This window comes from Pan paniscus, chromosome 7 (genome assembly GCF_029289425.2).
Source record: "Pan paniscus chromosome 7, NHGRI_mPanPan1-v2.0_pri, whole genome shotgun sequence".
Classification (NCBI taxonomy): Eukaryota; Metazoa; Chordata; class Mammalia; order Primates; family Hominidae; genus Pan; species Pan paniscus.
Genome location: NC_073256.2, coordinates 125,801,615 through 125,823,032, shown reverse-complemented (window position 1 = coordinate 125,823,032; position 21,418 = coordinate 125,801,615). Strand labels below are relative to the sequence as shown.

General features: G+C 36.9%; 1 protein-coding gene and 1 long non-coding RNA gene across 3 annotated transcripts in view; one reads left to right on the top strand and one right to left on the bottom strand.

The window, feature by feature from the left end:
- EMC2 (ER membrane protein complex subunit 2) overlaps positions 1-3,545 on the bottom strand; it is a 46,223-nt gene extending 42,678 nt beyond the window's left edge. Inside the window, exon 1 of the mRNA XM_034966485.3 lies at positions 3,441-3,545. Within this exon, the coding sequence (XP_034822376.1) occupies positions 3,441-3,480 (40 nt within the window). The 5' untranslated portion in view covers positions 3,481-3,545. The remainder of the gene's footprint in view (positions 1-3,440) is intronic.
- Positions 3,546-3,651: 106 nt separating this feature from the next.
- LOC117981488 (uncharacterized) overlaps positions 3,652-21,418 on the top strand; it is a 189,094-nt gene continuing 171,327 nt past the window's right edge. Inside the window, exon 1 of one of the 2 annotated variants that reach the window (XR_004673035.3) lies at positions 3,652-3,756. This is a non-coding gene — a long non-coding RNA (uncharacterized LOC117981488). Of the gene's footprint in view, positions 3,762-21,418 lie in introns of both variants that reach the window. The other variant, XR_004673036.3, reaches the window with a different exon arrangement.

Below are 21,418 nucleotides of genomic sequence, written 5' to 3'. Positions count from 1 at the left end.
GAACAGTGCCTGGTGCAAAGTACTCAAATACATGTTAAATGTGTTATTTACTATATAGGCTAATTGATAGCTAAAGTTAGATGTGGATAAGATTGCCCACAGATGTCATTTAATCTATTTTAGGTATCTTCAAAGCTAATGAGAATTTTGAACCATCTTTTCCCAGAAATATGTATGTTTACACATGCACTAAATTTTGCACAATTTCATCAGACCACATGACACGCTTTTATTAATTTAAAGTCTACTGATCTTAAACTTAGAAACCACAAATAACAGATTAGGACGATGACTAAGAAACACTGAAACACCAAAAAATGAGCAAATGGATGTAGAGAACTCAACAAAGGAAAGGCCCAAAAAGAAATAAGAAAACAAGAAGAATGTTATTAAAGCAAAGAAAGACTTTTTCACAGAGGAGTGATCTACAACAGCAAAAGTAGTAGAAGTATACAAAATACATACGTTATTATTAGGTCTCCTAGAGATCTTAGTGGAGTGGTAGGGCATGGAAACCAAAGTGAGGTTTGAAGGACTGAATAAAAAGAGAGGAAGTAGGGGCAGTGAACATTAACAACTAAAATGCTCTCAAACATTTCTCACACTTTTTTTTTTCAACAAATACTCATTTAATACCTATTATATGCCTGGCATTGTTCTAGGCATCCTATCCATGTCCTGCCCAAATATCATATTCTCAGGAAACTTGAATATATTCTCCTTACAACTCTAAATTCTCCTTCCCACCTCCAAATATCTAATAACTTCCCTATGTAATAAGTATCAATCACTTTCAATTGGCTGAAGAAACAAACCAAATAGTCTATTAGCAGAGTCTAACACAGATGTGGAAGTGTTAAACTTACTACATAGGTCTTTTATAAACAAGTGATAAATTTTCCTATCACAAGAATTATAGCATTCCGAACTAACCAATTCACAACACTGTTCAGTAGAATTCCTAAGGACACACCTCTGACACACACGCCCCCAAAAAATCTGAACAAAACATTATCCCTGAGAATCTTCCCATCACCCTTCATCCTAAAAATTTGTTATCATAGGTCTCTGAAATAAAAATCTAGAATACTCTTTTCTTAAAAGTTCCTTAAGTTAGAATTTTAATTCTGGAAAGGTCTAAACCTTCATTTTACTAGTGAGCAAACTGTATCCTATTACTTAAGCGAGTTGCCTAACTTCATCTAAGATACTAAAACCTGTATCTAAGATACTAAAGAAATTATTTCAACGCTAGAAAAATGGCTTATAATCTTTTCTGACAATGTGTTAGTGTTTATTATTAATCCCATTAACAATTCATTTAGTCATCAAATAATTACTGAGCTCCGCCCCCATGTGTCAGGCTCTAGGGAAGTGACAGTGAAGAAACAGGCCTGGTCCCGTTCATCTTAGGAGAGACAAAATTTTAAAACAAAACACAATTGGGTAAGTGCTTCAATAGTATTAGAATAGAATACATAATCGAAGGATTGCAGGTGTGTTTTGTTGCTTCATTTTGTTGTTTGGGTTTTTTTTTTCAATTTTGGTGGGGGATGAGGAAAGGGAAGGGGGTAGTAGAGTGGTCAAGTAAGGCTTTTTTGTAGTAGGTGAGCTTTGTGGGGAATTGATAAATGATAAAGTTTAAGGGGGGCAAGAGTGAGGCAAGGAGGGAAGAACACTCCCAGTGGAAGGACTAGCATGTGCCAGCTTTAAGAAGCAGCATGGCAATTTAGGGTATTCAACAAAGGCCAGCATAGGCAGCTCACAAAGTGAGAGGGAGAAGGGCTCAAGATAAAGCTGGAGACATGGGCAACGGCCAGATCATACAGAGGAAGGACATAATCATATTAGCACTAGCTAATAGTAACACATCCTTTTATATAGTACTTAACAGTTTACAAAGCACTTTAAAATGTTTTCTTTGTTCCTACAAATTTGTGTAGTAGTTATTATTTATTATTCCAAATTAATTACATCAATCCTCTTTAGAATGACCACAGGGTAAGGTCCAAGTTACTCAGTTAAATCACCTTGTCTGTTGGTAGTATAAAGCTACTCGTCCCTCAGGATTTTATATATGCTACTATCATCTAGGAAACCTATAATGAACATACCTTCATAATAGCATTTTCTAAAAATTATGTAATATTTAAAACATTTTTTAAAAAGCATTAAAAATAACAGCCATTTATCTACAATTCAGCTTACGGAAGATACCGTGACACAAGCCTTTTAAAACTGTGTGTTTACAGGTTTGTTTTCTCCATTAGATTGTGACTTCCTTGGAAGTGGGGACTGTGTGTTGACAGAGCCAAGATTTTGCAGTAAGAAATCAACACTGTTGTTTAATATAATGGAATCCCTCAATTCAGGTATAAATACTGAGATTCACAATGTGCTAGAGGCCATAAAGTCAATAAATCATTTAATTCAGTTCAAGTACAAAGAAATTTTGCTTTATTTGTAACGGATTTACAACTTTATAATAACTGATATATTTATTCACGATAAAACAGAAAATACAACTTTCGGTCCACATGTTTTCAGGTCATTATTAAAACATCCCAAGAAGGCATTCGTTAAGCAAATTAGCTACTGAAGTCTCCTGTATTTTGTTAAATGCTGGGAATATGAATTCCAATTACACAAATTCCACGCCTTAATGAAACTCAAGTTTCTTAAGCACACAGAATTGATCCAAGGTTTGGCTGTTCCCAGATTTAAAGAACACATCCCACTCTAGATCAACTAAGGATAGGGAAAAGTGACCATCACACGTAAGCACTTACGTAGCCCAGAGTTAATCAGTTATTTTTCCCTTCAGAAAAGAAACTACTAGTAGGGAGTAAGAAAGAAGTTGTGTTGTGTGTGTAAATGTGTTTTGAGAAGGAGTGGGACAGAGACTAGACTAAAAGGAAAAGAAACTGGAAACCCGGGTTTAAGGAGAAAACTAAATGTAGAGTGGCTTATGAGAATCACATTTGTTCACGCATCTTTTACACAGCTTTTCTGCACAGAGCTGTAATCCTTACACACCACTTAGTAAAGGGCCTTACAGGCCCTGTGTTTCTTGGCTCCAAAGAAGCTTCAGTAACCACCTATTCCGCCTCTTCCGCACCGCCCAGCAACCAGTTAGCGTGCACCAACCCCAGCCCCAAGTCCCTCCCGCCCGCTTCATAAATAAAAGCGGCCCCGGGACGCTGGACTGGCGCGGAGGAGGGCAGGTCAACCGAGGAGCAGACACCGTGGGAAACGCCGCAGAGTACGCGTCCGGGCCAAGGAAAGGGTCAGCCTCAGCCTCCATCTCAGCTTGGCCCGTACAGTGAGGGCTCTGGTACCAAAAAGAGACCAGAGAACCCAGCTCCCCGAAAGCAGCGGGTACTCCCGAACGGCTTCCCAGCGCTTTTAGTCTTTCCGCACCCGCCCCCACCCGAAGTTACCTTCCCAAGTGACATCGTAAAGCTCTGAGACCTTCGCCATCTTCCCAGAACCTAGAGGCAGTGGGGTGAGAGGGCGGGGAGACGCAGTCACGTGACTCGCCACTGGGCGGTGAAGAGTTAACGTAGCTTTTTCTCATTGGCCAAGAGAGCAGAGGGGGCGGTATCCGCCACGCACGTGCACGCGGCTCTGCGGAGGGGCTTTCGGGGAAGGGGGCGGAGCGAGCTGGACGGTGGACGGAGCTAGGTGGGCGGTGCGTGGCGCTCCCGGAATCTCAGGACACCCTGGCTGCCGGCGGGGCTGCGGTGCTGGCTCGGGGTGAGGTGTGTGTGTGTGTGTGTGTTTGTGTGTGTGTGTGTTTTGACGTGGATTTTTAACAAATGCTGGGTTTTTAGTGTCCGTCAATCCTGGCTTTTCAGTTTTTTCTACCTAGGCGTGTTCATTCTCTTCACACTCCCTTAAGTACCCTTATTCTCTTCATGGCCGGCCGCAGTGCAGCCTTCTGCACGAATCCCTTATTTGTCCCCAACTTTCCTCCTTCCCTAATGGGATTTGCTTTCCGTTCACTTTTTAATCGACTAAACGGATAAACTCTAAAGTTTTGAGGGACTAAGTGGGATTCTTCCTTTGCGCTCTGAAGTTCCCTTGAATGCCCTCGCGCTAGCTTATACCCTTCATTAACGCTCGTCGTGCCTGTCATTGCTTCATCCATGTCTGCATGCCACACTAGGTTTCAAACTGTCGCAAGTATGTAAGTACTTACAAGGAATGAATGTACGAATGAGACCTTCACGGTTCCTGAACTTCGCTCCTCATTACTCCTGGGTGGATGGGGGAGCCTCCTTTCCCACCAGACTAATTGCTTTTAGGAAACTTTGGACGTCATCTCCTAGACTTAAGGAGAAATGTCTGGACAGGAAGCAAAAAATTTGAGGATGATAAGCGTATATTTAGTATTTGAAGCAATGGGGACATGAGATTGTAGAGGAAATATGTAAGCTGAGGAAAAACTAAAAATCACTGCAATGCAGCCGAAAGTTATTGGTCAGTGAAGAAGGGGCAGTTGATTTGAGAAGTAGAAATAATCCTATCCCACAAGTCAAAAGAGTGGAGGGTTTTTTTTCTCAGCTTTATTGAGGTGTAATGGACAGAAATTGTGTATGTTTAAGGTATACAAAGTAATGATTAGATGTAAATATACACTGTGAAATGATTACCACAAGCAAGCTAATTAACACATCTATCACCGTACATATTTCCCGTGTGTGCGTGTGTGTGTGTTGAGAACACTTAAAAATCTCTCAGCAAACTTCAAAATATACAATACAGAATTATAACTGTAGTCACCGTGCTGTACATTCGATCTCCAGAACATATTCATCTTACAACCAAAAGTTTGTACTATTTGACCAACATCTCTCCATTCCTCACCTGTCGGCTCCAGTCAACCACAGAGGTTTTTTTGTTTGTTTGTTTAAAAAAAGGAAAAAAAAACCATCAAGCCATATACCCCAGAGAAGTCACTTAACAACAGAGAAGACTAGTGAATGTATATACTTGGATTCAATTCTGAATGAGCTGGCATTCTTTCTAAACAGACTTTTTAAAAATCTTTCATTCAAAAAGTTAAAAAATACTCAGAAATTCACATATTTTAATGCTCCAGTAAAGCAACCTGGTGCAATAGGAAGAACAAGAACTCTCCCAGATCTGAATCCAGGCTCTACCTTTCAGTAGCTGGGTGACTTTCAGCTTATTTCTCTCTAAACATCAAAAAGGCTCATATATAAAAATCTAATAATATGTGTGTAAAAAGAAAATAGCTACCTTGTGTTGTTAATCAAGATGAAAACAGATGCTGCAGCTAAAGCCCCTGCGTGGCACTCTCATGGAGGTACCATCCTATGTCTAGAAATACTGTTTATATGCTGATCAGTCCCAAACTGATAAACCTTCCCAAAACCTGGTCTGGTTGCTTGACGTACTCAGATAGCTAGCTGATACGCATCTCAAAGTTAACATATCCCACACAGAACTGCGGATTCCTGCTGTCACCTTCCGCATTCCCACCTTGTTTTTCCCTGTCATAGGTGAGGAAACCATTTACCTAATTGCACAAGTTAAAATTACAGCAAGTACCTTTGATTCCTTTTTTTGGCACCACCCCCCATATCTAGTCTATCAGCAAATTCTATATTGCACTTCCCAAAGTTCATCTACTTTTCATATCTATTGCTATTACCTTAATCTAAGCCACAACTATGTCTCTCCTGAATGATTGTGATAGTTTCCTAGCCACCTTTGTTTCATTCTTGCTGTGTAAAATCTGTTTTTTTATACAACAACCCTACTGGTCTTAAAAAAAAAAAAATCAGACTGCAGAAGTCCCTTGGCAATAGGCCTCAAATGGCTCCCCATGGCAATAAAAATGTACTTCAAACACTTTACCATGGTTTACGAGGCTTTACTCAACCAGGTGACATTTGTCTACCTCTCCTACCTCATCTCCTATTATTCTATCTCTCCTCACTAGCCACCAGCCATTCTCATCTACTTCCTATTCCTCAAACAGACCAAGATCCTATCTGCCTTGTATCTGGCATTTGCCCAGCTTTTTCCTTTTCCTAGAAACCATCTTCCTTTTGTCATTCATATCTCAGTTTTAAGTGTATCTACTCATAGACCTCTCTTGACCATCCAATAAAAAGTAGCCCTTAGGTAATGCCTATCCATCATAATGACACTTATCACTATTTGATTTTTTGTTTGTTTACTTGCTTACTTTCTGTATTTTACACCACTTTAAGCTGCTTCAGAGTACCAACTTTGTTATTTCAACCTTGGAACATCCAGCCTAGAAAAATACCTGGAGACAGTAAAATGTTTATTGAATGAATGAGTCAGATTAAAAATGTCAGCTTATATTAATGATTATTAAGAATAACATTTCTTAATAGTACACATATGAACTCTAGTTAAGCATAGGATGTTTTCTTTTTATAGCCGATACTTTCCTAAAAATTATAAATTCAGTGAATTCAGGGACCATACCAATTCATTTTTTTCTCTCTCAGTCCTTACTACAATATGTTGCATACAAGAGACACTTAATATTTTCATGAAATTATTGACACTTAACATTTCATTGGTTTGTTTGAGGGGTCTAAAACCTCTGGGAAAGCCCAAGGAGGTGTTTTTAAAGCCTTGCAATGGATTTTAAAGGTTACAGCTAATTGAGGGAATACATATTTTCTAATCACTTCAACTAAATATCCCATAGCTAGCTACTATTGTCTGTCAAGCAATAAGCCGTATGACACTGAGTTAAAAGTCATCATTTTCAGAATTTCTAAGCTGGAAAATAGAGTAATTTCATTTTCGAGTTAGAATGGGCTGATGAATCTTGAGAACAATATTTTTCAAACTTCTTTTTCCTGCAACTCATACTAAAGGAATATGTTTTGCATTGTCACATAGTATGTGTACATGTATTTAAAACTGAGACAAAATTTAAAAACTAGCTTTGTCATGTGTCTTGTCCTCTACATTTTCTATTCAAATTCTGTCAGCTACATTTTATTTTCTAAAACTACTGTTATGACACAGAAATGAGGTCATGACTCATAGTTTAAAAAACACCAATGGATATCGTATTTCCTAACCTGAGGCCCTAACGTGAAATGATTTGCCCAAGTTTCTGCCACTAGCAGGTAACAAAGATAGGTGATTCATATGGAGATCAGTTGTTCAGATCGTAGATGAAAGATAAAATATTAATGAGAAAAATATATTTAGGAGAAATTTTGTCACCAACAGTACTGTGAAGTGGGGAAAATGATTGCTTATAGATTATAACATTTTGCATGTCTAATAAAACTTGCCTTCCTCAGGCACACTTAGGAAAAAACTGGTATGTCAGTGACAAGAATTCTATATTCTTTAACATTGTATAACATGTAATTATAACTAAATAAAAAAATACCTTCTATAAATAAAACTGTAACACTGAAAACATAAACATCAATCTTACCTTCTGTAACTCCTCCTTTACAAGACGTCTTCAAAGTTTTGCCTCTCCCTCTCTCACTCATTGGGAAAATTTTCATTCACATGTGTTTAAAATATTTAATCCAGTTTTTCTGATTGAACATTGCCCAATATTGGTGACAAATACCAAGGAAATGTCCAGGCAGCCAAATATTAGATTATACTAGTACCCACATTATGAATAAGATGTGTCAGACACCACGGGAAGCATTATCTCACTTAATGATATCAACAGCACAATGAAAATGTCTATAATTTTTTTTATGTGAAGCTAAATTGTGATTTGGTTTTTTTCCTGGAAGATTATGTTTGAAGAGTTGGAATGACAATAAATCGGAATGAACTAGACTGATACAGGAAAAACTTTGAATAAGCCCACATTTTCTTTGAGGTAGGATATAAGCCAAATTAGTCCACAGAGCACTTTAGAGTACATCTTTTTTATGGTTTACTTAAATCAATTATTATCTTCAGACATTGTGAAGGACTAAAGCAACCTCTTAAATTTAATAAATTTTATGGCATTTATACAATGTACATTATTTCACAGGATATAAGCCAAATTAGTCCACAGAGAACTTTAGAGTACTTTTTTTTATGGTTCACTTAATTCAATTAATATCTTCAGACATTGTGAAGGACTAAAGCAACCTCTTAAATTTAATAAACTTTATGGCATTTATACAATGTACATTGTTTCACAGGATGGAACATAATACTATTCTAGTTGATTTTGCAATATTTGGCATCTTCATCAAACCATTTACTTAGAATCTTCTGTCTGCTTTGTCCTGATCTTAGTCATAGTGAATTAGTGTCCCACGTTATGTAACACAGCTTGTAACTCCTATTTACTATGACAGTTACCCATCAGAGTAAGTTGGTCTCACTACAACTCGCCTATAAAATTTACCAAAGCTTTTAAATTATGTCATTGTTTCTAATTAGTGGATCATAACCATAATCCCTTTTTATTTAAGTGGAAATATTATTCATTCCGTGCCACCAGAAAATAATCTTCATTCCATGTCACCAGACCTTCACTGTGATGCCTCTTGTTCAGAATGAAATTTTTCTTAGAATTTTATTTACCAAAAACCAGATTAATATGGAATTGTTTTACGAATCTACTGAACATTGTTTTTATTACATTTTTAAAAGACTGTATAATTAATATGCTTCCCCCAAAATCAGTACCCAGTCCCCCCTTTGCTGGCACAACTGTAGCATTTAGGCATGTCTATTTTTTTTAAAGTTTGTTGTCATTTGTAATATATATGTTTTTAAATGTGCCAGCCATCATTTCATACCCGGTTATATTATTTTAGAAAGGAAAGGGGAGTCTCTGGGAAACATTTCCAATGAGATTGCTTTGATCCTTTCACAGTATATTTCGCAAACTGATAATTACCCCTCTGTGCCGTGGCTGTAGCAGTGAAAAGGAAAGTACATCCAGAAAGAGTACACCCAGAATTACCCCACATGGGCTATAAATTAGAGCTGTTTCTTTTTGAGATTTATAACCATACTTAAGAGTCTACTTTTTCAAGTGATATGTATTTAATTTCCCCAAAGTGCATATTCTGTTCTGATAGACACATACATCTGTGTAAATGTAACTCCTCGTGCAAAAATGTATTTTCATAAACATCTCTTTTGGTTACCAAATATCCAGGAGTCCCTAAATACTCTTAATGTGACCTGATAGTCCCTGAAGACCATCTAGACTCTACTTTCTACAGTAGGACTATAACTGAATCCTTTACTTGAAAAAAATGTTCAAAAAGGTGTTTATTTACAATAAATAAATTATGGGAAACTCATGCAAAGATATACTGAATGTCACGTTATGCATGTTAGTCTATTATTGATGTAATTTTTATTTTTGAATAGTCCCTCTCTTTGGTAGTTTGGTAGCATTACTGTAGTTACAAGTGGCTAAGTCATTTGTTCAGACCTGTAGTTCTCAGCTATCTTACTCCGGTCACCAGACCAGAATGTCATTTTCTTTACTGGTCATCTTTCTCTGTGGTCATGCTGACTACTCGGCTAAAATTGGCCTAAAGGCCAACAGCCACATTGAGCATAATGTGGTCATCTTCTCTTTGAGATCATAAATCACACTCTCTTTTGTACCTAAGAGGGCCTATTTGGTCAGCACCATGGTTTTATTTGGAAAAAAGACTAGTTTCCCAGCAGAATGTCTAACAAAACTGCCCACCCCCAAATCCATTCTATTAGACCTATGCATCACCATCTCACTCCTGAGAAAATAGCATGATCTCTATTTTTCAAAATTTTATGTAACATAATTTTTTTTAATTTTATTAAAGTTGTTTATCTCAAAACTTTGAAGTAAGGAACAATATAGACATGCTTCAAAAGCCGTCACTTAAATTGCTGCCACCTCTCTAGAAATTATTTCAGCAATGGAATATTTTAATTTCCTTCTGTTCATTATGTTTCTATTACACATTTATTTTGGATCTTTAAATAATGAATTTGAACATGTGTCCAGTGGGGATAGAGGTATGATGGGGGGTGATTTCAGTTGATAAAATTTTTCTAGCAATATGCAAGATTATTTTAAGTAGAACCTCAATCGAGTTATTAGAAAACATCAGACAAACCCAATTTGAGAGCCATTCTACAAAAATAACTGACTGGTACTCATCATGGGGTAGCAGTGCCATTCTATATTCCTCTTCTAAGTTTTAGACAAGTGCTTAGTCTTAAGCACCTGTTGATAGATTCTAAGGTCATATATTTGATGAAATTAGAAGAATAGACTTAAATTTATGAAAGAATCTCCAAAATAGTTTGTGTTAATTACATTGTACATACCCTGCCAGAGAGGGTGTGGAGCACCTTTACATTCTAGGTGACAGCAATGGATTCTTTGCCTACATACATGTACATTCCTCTCATCTATGGAGATTAATGGGTTTTAATCTCAGGTTACACATTCTAGCAATGTACATTAAGTAACTTGAGCAAACTGACTTCACTGAATGCTAGTTTCCTGTGTAAAACAAGCATGATAATACTTGCCAATTATAAAAAGGATTACAAGTAACAAACACAAAATTTCTCGGAGTCTGGCATAATAATATTTTCAATTTACATATCAGTTATTGAGTACTTACTGTATACCAGGAACTGTACAAAATGCTCTTTCTAGATTATTTTGTTTAATTCTTAAACAACCCCACTTTACAGATGAGGGAACAGTTAGGAGAGGTTAAATAATATTCCCAAATACCTTGTGATATATTCTGTCGCATTGTAGGTTCTTAGTAAACAGTAGCTGTGTCGTTTTGGTCCATTGGGAAGCAGACTTTGAGATGGAGTTAGAAATGCAAGAAATTTATTGGGAGCACTCTATATGAAATAGAAAGAGGAAGCAAAATTGGTTATAGAGAACTTTTACACCATGGCACATATATAATGCCTGTGTAAGACAAGTGGGTAGGAAGAAAGATTGGGCAGGAAGAGCCATAGACCATGATTTAGACCTGACAAAGTATCAGCCAACTCAATGAGAAGTTTCTGAGCAAAGATTGCCCATTAGAAGAGACCCACAATGGGCAGAAATTGCCAGGCCTTGTGTAGTGACATGCTCATTTATTGGCTGGGGAATACCCAGAAGGGCATGGCCTCCGCTCAAAAGCTGAGATTAATCCTGAAGGCTTTAATAGCTGGAGGCTGTCAACTTCCTGCACTACTTCAGCAAGTTCTTTTTTGAAGGGAGATTCAAACAGTATACTTCATGGCTGCCACAGTAGCCATTATTATTATCTTTCCGTTCTAGGGGTGCACTACCTCAACACTATTAGGTAAAAAATTGTTGATGAGAGGTAGGGGTCTGTGTTCTTCAGAAGTCACTGGTGATTTGACATACGGAAATTACCCATTTTGACTGCACAGAATGTCTTTTTCTAGTATATAATAAATAGGCCAGCAATGGTTGCCTTGTGTTGAAGAAAAGACTTGGTAGAATACATATAATCCACAGAGGCTTGTTTTTATGAAATATAAATCAAAAATAATTCATTCTTCTTATGGGTGGAGACTAATACTACTACCATTGGTAAATTACCTAGAACTTCATATTTCTTCCTCCTTTTTTACCCAGATGCCAAATATATCCAAGTAATTTAGAATTTTAGAAATATCTTTCCAAGAATAACAGTATAACTCTGAAAAATGGCAGCATTTCTAAAATTCTAGAACTCAAGCTCTCCCTGAAATACTAGAAAATTCCAAAGACACTGCACTCAGAATGCCCCTAGATAATTCAGTGGCTAGCTGCCATGCTATCATTGATGGTTGCTTGTTAATAAACTTAAGCAAGACTAAATTTTATCAGTATTTTCCAACAGTAGATAATTGATTACAGGTGTGAAATATGAATGCTGCGTAAATATGCAGCCCCTCAATGTCATCTTGCTGTTCTCTTGGATGCCAAGGCAGCCTTAGTTAGCATCTGCTGTGCTGCACAGATGCTCTTCTGGGAAGGTAATTAATAGTAGTCTGTACTCTGGACTGCCAGAAGGAATGATATAATGAAATCAGTACCTAATGGAGGGAGGCAGAGTGCTTCCTAGACTTCACATGACTAGTAAAGTTGAGTTTCAAAGAGAAGGATTGTCTCTTTTTAAAATTTTTAGCAACAGAAGAGGGCTGCTGATTGTCTCTTTTAAAGAATTAAAGCAACAGAAGAAAACTTTGGCAGTTCTTTTCAGGGAACAGTTACATGGGACACAGTAGTTATGAATCTCAGTACACAAACTCAGGTGTGCAAGAACAAAATTTGCACTTTTATAAAACAGTTTGTTTTTAACTTCCATTTTAGAATCAGGGGTGCACGTGCAGGTTTGTTACATAGGTTTGAAGTACAAATGAATCCAGCCACGACGTGGTAAGCATAGTACCCAATAGGTAGTTTGAGGTTTTTGGGGGTTTTTTTGTTTTGTTTTGTTTTTTAATTTTTTTTTTTTTTAGACAGGTTCTCACTCTGTCACACAGGCTAGAGTGCAGTGGCATGATCAAGATTCACTGCAGCCTCGAACTCCTGGGGTTGGGCTCAAGCGACCTACCTGCCTTATACCCTCCCCCACCAGTAGCTGCTACTACAGGTGGATGCCACCATGCCAGCTAATTTTTTGTATTTTTTGTAGAGACAGGTTTTCACTGTGTTGCCCAGGCTGGTCTCAAACTCCTGGACTCAAGAAATCCGCCTGCCTCAGCTTCCCAAAGTACTGGGATTATAGATGTGAACCACTGCACCCGGCCCAATAGGTAGTTTTTGTTTGTTTGTTTGTTTGTTTGTTTGTTTCAACACTTACCTCCTTCCCTCCCTGTACCCTTTTGTATTCCCCAGTGTCTGCTCCCATTTTTATTACCACATATACCCAATGTTTAGTTTCTGCTAATGAGAACGTACAGAATTTGGTTTTCTGTTTCTGCATTAGTTTGTTTAGGATGAGGTTTCCAGCTTCATCCATGTCACTGCAAAGGACATGCTTTTATCCATTTTTATGGCTGTGTACTATTACATGGTATATATGTACCACATTTTCTTTATGCAGTCCACCATTGTTGGGTACCTGTGTTGATGCCATGTCTTTGCTATTGCGAATGGTGTTGCAGTGAACATAGGGGTGCAGGTATGTTTTTGGTAAAATGGTTTATTTTCCTTTGAGTATATACCCAGTAGTGGGATCTCCAAACTGCTCTCCATAGTGGCTGAATTAATTTACATTCCCAGTAATGGTGTATAAGTGTTCCCTTTTCTCCACAGCCTTGTCAACAACTGTTTTTTTGTTTTTTGTTTTTACTTTTTAACAAAAGCCATTCTGACTGGTGAAAGATGGTATCTCTTTGGTTTTGATTTGCATTTCTCTAATGATTGGTAATGATGAACATTTTTTCATGTTTGTTGGCTGCTTGTATGTCTTCTTTTGAGGAGTGTCTGTTCATCTCCTTTGCCCACTTTTTAATGGGGTTGTTTTTTGCTTGTTCAACTGTTTAAGTTCCTTATAGATTCTGAATATTAGACCTTTGTCAGATGTATGCTTTGTAAATATTTTCTCACATTCTTTTGGTTGTCTGTAAAGCTCAATTTTTATTTGAGGTACCATTCTTTGGGGAAGACAAAAATTTAATCTCAGCTTGAGGTTTGCCTCATCCTGCTGCCTCCACCTCTTTCCAGGCTACTCTGACTCATGTGTGAAAGTGATATTCAAAATATTTAACAAGCTATAGGCAAGGTCGCCAACTGTCGTGGAAGCCTTCAAGATGGTTCCCAGTAATTTGCACCTTCTGGTTAGTACCCCCTATGTAATCTCTCCTACACTGAATAGGAACGGCCTGTGTTATCAATAGAATATTTTTCAGAAATGATGGAGTATAACTTTCTGAGGCTAGGTCATAAAAGACATGTGGCTTCTGCTTTGCCCTCTCTTGGATCACTCATTCTGGGTTATGAGGACGCCCAAGCAGCCCCACAGAGAGGTCCATGTGGCGAGGACTGAGGCTTCCTACAACAGTCAGCATTTATTTGCCAGTCATGGGAATGAGACATTTTAGGATTGGTCCTCCAGCCCCAGTCAAGACTACAGACTTAGATGACATCTCAACTGATATACCTTGAGCCAGAACCACCCAGCTAAGCTGCTCCCAAATTCCTGACTCACAGGAACTTTGTAAGATTAAAAAAAGTGCTTAATATTGCTTTAAGCTGCCAATTTGGGGAGTAAAATGTTATATGACAATAGATGAGCAATATACCGGCCAGTCAGAAAGAAAGCAGACACTGGCTTTAGTGCTTACACGGGGTCCTGGAGGCTCCTCGGCTATTCCAGGCATTAATCTTTTAGTTTGGGGAAGGCGAGTGATTCGGGGTAATTAATATTTATCAGTTTTGGTAATTTATCAACCAGTACAGCCATACCAATTATATCATTCATTCTTATATAGTCTCAAGGCATTGAGAAGTCCCCATGGCCCTCCAGGTCACAATACAGCCCTTGTTTCTCTCCGTAAATGTCTCTGGGTCCTGTGGCTCTCTTAACTTGGTTTGGATCACATGGGAATTTGGGTTTCCCTCCCTAGTCTCACTTTCCAGACTTCTTTTTTTTTTTTTTTTGGATACTGTCGCCTCTCTGAGAGTCTGACTAAACTTAAGGCTTGTCTCACTGGGAGCCACTCTGCTTTCCTCAGCTCCCCTTGGGTCTCTCTTCTTCCTCTCTACTCCAGCCTTTACTACCCAGTCCCTGAGAGAGCACTATTTTAGTCTCAGGGGAAGTTTCCCCTCATCCTCAGTGTTTTATTCTCTAGGTATTGTCTTACCTGTGATTTATCCAGAGACACCTACGTATACCCTCTTTGATGCGTTTTGAAAACCCAAACCAGAGAGATACAGTTCGCCCCTTCCTAGTTTTCCCCCCGACACTCTCTCCCTCTAAAACAGTGATATGGGTCCTGGAGAAGTGTGAAAAAAGTTTCACTTTCAGAAGAGAAAGAAAGAAAATCACTTATTGATTCAAAAAATCCTACTACCCCGTTAATAGAGAAATGAATCTCCGCTTACTAAAGAACTGTTGTTTGGGCTGCTGCATGATCCTTGCATCACAGTTCAGCAGATTCTCATCGAAGCCATTTGCTCTAATAACATGATGATAAAGCAACCCTTTGATTTGCCTTCCGAAGAACCTAAATACTATGTAGGAGATACTTTGGTCATGAGGACAACATACCCCATTCACAGTTTTTTTCTCTTTCCTAGAAATCCTTACCTGACTTCCTCAGATTGGGGTTATGTGCCCTTCTCATATGCTCAGCTTCCCTCACCCCAAAAGCACCCATCTCATCAATTATAATTGTTACTTGTGTCGGGCACTAAACTCTCAGCTCTGTTTGACACCCGTATGTCATGCTGACGATCTTTGCCAGAGTATTTCAATAAGTATTTGTATAAAGACAAAGAAGAACCATTAAATCAGTGGTCACTTATTTGGGGGCTTTGTGAACCAGTAAAATTTTAAGGAAAAGGGTGGAGAGAAAAAAATAAAAGTTGCCAATTTATTATTTTGCTAAGCGAAGACATTAAAAGTAACAGCTACAATTTAGTTCACATCATTTCATCTTAAAATTTCTAATTTAACACCAAAGGAGTTGTAAGGATTCACGAAACAACAGTCCCTGCAATAGAGGAAATTTAACTTTTTTTACCAAAGACCAGTGACAACTTCCACCTAGATTGGCACCACATGGCTTTGAGAATGGCTGACAACTTCCTAAATCCCTTCCACTAGATAAATTAGGGAAATTTGAAATGGCAGCTCACCTATTTTCAAGGTGGCAACTTCTAGATTTTAAATTTCTTTTTAAAGAAACACTTCCAACTAACTAAAACTTGTTTCCTATCCTCATTATCTATGTTTTTAAAGAAAAACAGTCACTGAGCATCTTGGCACATGATTCTCAGCTGGGACTCATTATCCTCTTCAAGAATTTTTTCTCTCCTAGTAAATCTCTGAAGAAGTGAACATATTAGAAAGTACAAACTACTGTAATTTTTTTTATTTTTAAAACATGTTTGGGGAAGGCTTGCTACAGTCTGATCTAAGAAGAAAAATAAAATTATACTTGAAGTATCTCATGATGCAAACCATTTCTGGCAAATTTATTTTGGATATAGCTCTTGTCTCATAAATTCAGCAAAATCCATTTGGTTAAGTTTTACACTAAGGCACAGTAAATGTGTTATTTGTTTTTCATTTTACAAATCGCAAAAATTTTTCTTGATCTCAGTGACAAAATAGTGAATATATAAAAAGCATTTTCATTGGAACTGGAGCAGAAGATACTCTTACCTCTACAAATAGGTGTGATTTTAACAAATGGCAAAGACAATAAAGAAAACACAGAAGCAGTGTTTCTATTTTAAATTTTACTTATTTTGAGAACCCATGGGATAAATTACAACAGCTTTAGGAAAGCAAAACAATCAAAATTAGGGGATGGAAAAGATTAAATCAATGATGATGTAATCTAGACCCTTGATGATACAGGAGACTCCCTTAAAAAGTCTGCCTGCATGCAGTATCTGTTGCAATGCTCTAGGCTAGGAGAAATTTCTGAATCTGACTTATCCTTTCACAAATCTATGCTTTCTCCTTATTTTTATTTTGCTTTCTATTGTAACTTCCTTTCCTTAGGATAAAAGAGGAAAGAGGCCTTAATAGTCTAGTTTCAGTCAATTTTTTTACAATAGTCATGTTGAAAGCAAAGCATACTATTTTCTGTTACAAAATAATTTTGCTGGCAAGTTTCCCAGCTAAAGTTATCAGTAAAATAGTAAATCAAACAACATCCATATACAGGAAGAAAAGTTACAAATCTCATGAATTATAGAGCTCTGTGCACTGCAGACTTTCAAGAAGAATTATACCTTTTCTCTGAAGAGTATAGCACTTTTGAAATACACAACATGTTCAATCAAACTTGTGAAAATAATCCATTTTAATGTATTGGTTGCCCTGATTAAGACAATACCTAATTTATTAAGGAATAATTTTATAGTCAGAAATGGTATTTATGATTGCTATTAAATCTAGCCTGTTTCAACATGAGCATAGAATATGAAGACTCAGATTATATATTTTTAAAATATAAAGTGGTCTTGCACATTGTCATTTGGTTAATAAACAGACAAGTAACATCTTAAACCATTAATTTTGAGCATGAGTTTTCTCATTCTAAAAATGCTAGGAAGTGAAAAACAAAAATGATGTTGGCATCATTTTTTGAGAAGTGTTAATGATAGTAGTTAAATATTTTGGAACTATCAGGAGCTAAATTTGGTTTATCACTTATGAAAATAGTTAAAACTGGCAGCATAATATCAATGAGTAGATATTTGAGTGTCAACACAGACAAGATTATCAACCTGAGCTGCACACTAAGCACAATTAACTGAATAACAAAAGTTCAACCAGAGTGCACTGGTCTGATGTTGAGAGTTGTTCTGTAAAGCTTCAAATTATGATCATTTAAGATTAGTTACTTGAAACTAACTTAAATAGGCAGTTTTTTTAAGTGAGAAAAGAGAAAGAAATGATTAATTTGAGGAAGAAAAATTACAGTATTAATCAGTAAAATTTAAAAGTATTTTGCTGAAAGACTCATGTAGCTGAGCTTCTGAAATATATCTTTGAATTACCAGTGGACAAGCCTATAAGGAGACAGTTGTTTTTGAAGAAATTGTCATTAAGGAATAGACACCCAGATGAAATTGTAGGCATGCAAATAATGATGTGAATGAATACATAACAAAAATAAGGACACGCCATTTCTCACAGTTACTGCCAAAGAGAAACTGTGTTGAATTAGTTATTTTTTCAATTGTAGCCAACATACTAAAACACTGATATTCTTAGAATCCTAAAACTTTGGCTTGATTTCTGGCTTCATCAGTTATTGACAATGCGATCTGGCATAAGTCCTTGACTGTCACATTTGATAGAAGGTAATAATACCTATCTCAGAAGGTTCGTAAGAAGATTAAATGTGAAAATATCTGAAAGCACATATTACCTGAGTAAAATAAATTTTAAGTGGTTAAAAATAAACATGAATGTTTTAACCACTTAAAATAAATTTTAAGTGGTTAAAAATAATCACTGCAATGAAGTCATCACTTCATGAATGATTTCTATTTTCTTTTCCATTCATCATTCAGCTGTGGTACAAGATGATCTAGCAAATCGTGTAATATTTTATTGGTGACTATTAAATAGAAGTCTCGTGTAGATTTGAAATAATATTTCAGAAGAAGCAAAGGTAGTTTTTATTCGTTATATTTTTATCCACACTTTAATCCACCTATTTTATATTTGTAAAATCTAAAGACAGTTGTCTTGAATTTTCAGCCAGATATCCAGAAAGCCCAGATGGTTTCCTACCCTTATAAAATAAGCATTTACCTACTCTAAACTATCTTTTCTACGAAGACTTGGAATGAAATGAAATTGTAAACACACCTGTTTCATGTCTTTTGCCACATATAACCTAAAATGAAACCTCTTTAACCAATAAAATCCCTGCTGATAAACCCTGCTAAGACACAGGGTTTTTCCTCTCACTCTTCTTTTTGGAATTTTTCCCTTAATGTCCTTAGGTGGGAAAGCTGAGATATGAGTGTCATTTAACATAATTGTAATTTAAAATTGTTTTCAGCTTTAGAAGGAAATGACAATTTTCAAGAAATGAATATTTATGATATTTTAATGGGGCTAACATGCTAGTTCAAGTATCTTGCATTTTAGAATCTAATATATTTCTTCCAGCCCATCACTGTATAATCTATACTATTTTCTAGACATTTTAGTTCTAGGAAATTTTCTTGTGTAATTCCTTTGATGATTTCACTCCCTCATTTTCTTGTTTGAAAGCTGGTTTTTTTGTTAGATTGTCTGAGTTCTTTACTCTCTATCTCTTGTTTTCCATCTCTTTTACGTTTTGTTCTACTATCTGGGAAATTTTTTCATATTCTCTTCTAAATCTCCTATTGATTTATTTACTTACTTTTTTGGCTATCCTATTTTTTATTTCCAAAAGCTTTCCTTGTTCTCTGTTCTGTTTTTATAGCATGCTGTTGTTGTTTTATGCTTGCAGTAGTTGTCTGTATTTCATATTGAAGACTTTCCTTAAATGTCTTATGATACTTAGCTATTTCATATTTAAGTGTAAGACTCTGAAATGCTGTATGGAAGCTCTATATGTTTGCGAACACGGTGCTTCAACTGTATAATGATTGGTAATTAAGCTGCTTAAAAAAATAGTATCTCCCAAGCATCAATTTGAATAGATCTTTTCTTTGGGGGTCATTTGGTTCCTCAGAGAAGAATTGTCTTCTTCTCTGTATTAGTCAGGGTTTTCTAGAGGGACAGAACTAATAGGATAGATATATGTATAAAGGAGAGCTTATTACATATTAACTCACAGGATCATAAGGTCCCACAATAGGCTATCTGCAAGCTGAGGAACAAGGAGAGCCAGTTTGAGTCCCAAAACTGAAAAACTTGGAGTCCGATGTTCGAGGACAGGAAGCATCAAGCACAGGAGAAAGATGTAGACTAGGAGACTAGATCAGTCTAGTCTTTTCACGTTTTTCTGCCTGCTTATATTCTAGCCACGCTGGCAGCTGATTAGATGGTGCCCACCCAGATTAAGAAGGGTGGGTCTGCCTTTCCCAGCCCACTCACTCAAATGTTAATCTCCTTTGGCAACACCCTCACAGACACAACCGGGATCAATACTTTGCGTCCTTCAATCCAATCAAGTTGACACCTCGGTATTAATCATCACATTCTCTCTTAGTGCTTGTGTTCCAGGAGCAATGTAGAGGAATGGGGCTGGTGTTCCAATAATCACTAGGAAAACTTGGACTTAATCCCTTTGGCTTCAGTCCCTTTTCCCTGCTCATACTTCACTCTGACCAGTGCCCCTGTTCCAGAGCTTCTCATACCTAATAATTCAACTAGAGGTTAAGACATTGGTATCCTGCAGAGTGAAAAGTCAGAAGAAAACAGGGAAGAAATCAGTTATCTTAGGGTTGTGAGACAGGAAACAAAATCTGGGGACCTAGCCACTTTCAACGATTCTCCTTGTTTTCAGCAAACTTCACTACCAACATCCCAACACCTTGTGCCTCCATGTCTTAAACCTTTCTGGGTGTCTGGAGGGCAAATAAGACTAAAAAGAAAAAGGAAAGGAAGGATATATCTTGTAGATAACTTTCTATATAGGCACTGGGTTATAGCTTCCTTTACTGAGCACTACTCTCCATCAGCTTTCTATCTCCAGAATTTTGTTGAAATTTCTCATCGTCTTTCTTTTTCTTCATTTTTGTTATATATATTTTTTTAATTCCTTGTTTCTAGTATTCAGAGTTGGGAGAAAATGAATTTATTTCATTTAAGCCATCTGGTGTGTGGTGTTTTGTTACATCTGCCCAAACAAACTAATACACTATATAAGACCAAAAAAAACAAAGGGGGTAGAGGAAGAAGAATATAATTAAGTCAGTGGCACATGCTGTCCCAAGATAAAATGCATTTTTTCTTAAAAATTAATTTTACCAATATTGATGGATTATTTTCTGGAAATAGAAAAAGATTGGTAAACTTATTAATTTTTTTGGGGGGGTAGCTTCAGGAGGATGAGGAAATAGAGGCAGGTTTAACCAGACGTTTCTTCCTTACTTCATGAAGTATAAATTTAGATTCCCTTCTTAAAGATGCTTCTGTTCCTTATTCTTGCCAGGTCATGAATTTATCCCCAAGGTATAGTACTTTAGGGATTTCAACATGAAAAAATCAGCATGAAGAATTTTCCTAAATTGAAGAGAAACTCAATTACAATATCTTATAGTTTTGCTCACTGAAAAGCATGGGATTAGCCAGCAGGAAAAAACACACCATAATAGTGATAGCCACAGCTGGCACAGTTATGAATTTTTAGGCAGTGAACACACTGGCTCAATGAGTGGAACAATGATTCAGTTAATTTGATCAAGCTGAGTGATGGATCTCTGGGGACATCCCCAGAAGAGGAGAAGGAATATCATGTGTTTGCCACTGATCCTATGAAATGTGGCTCTACCCTTAATTGCAGCATTAAAAGTGAGTACAGAATTTTAGTTTACCATAGTCACTATCCTCCTGGGAGTCATCTGAAGTTTTATACATTGTGTAAAGCTTTAAAATAACTTTATTGGAGTCTGAGGAAAGTCTGATTATAAACTATGTGCTAATGTAAGTAGTCAGGTAGCTTAGTCCTATTTACAAAATAAGCCTATCCTTTTTCCTTAATTTCACCCTGCTTCTGCCACCTTTTATAGATGCAGGCAGCCATGTTTACAGTA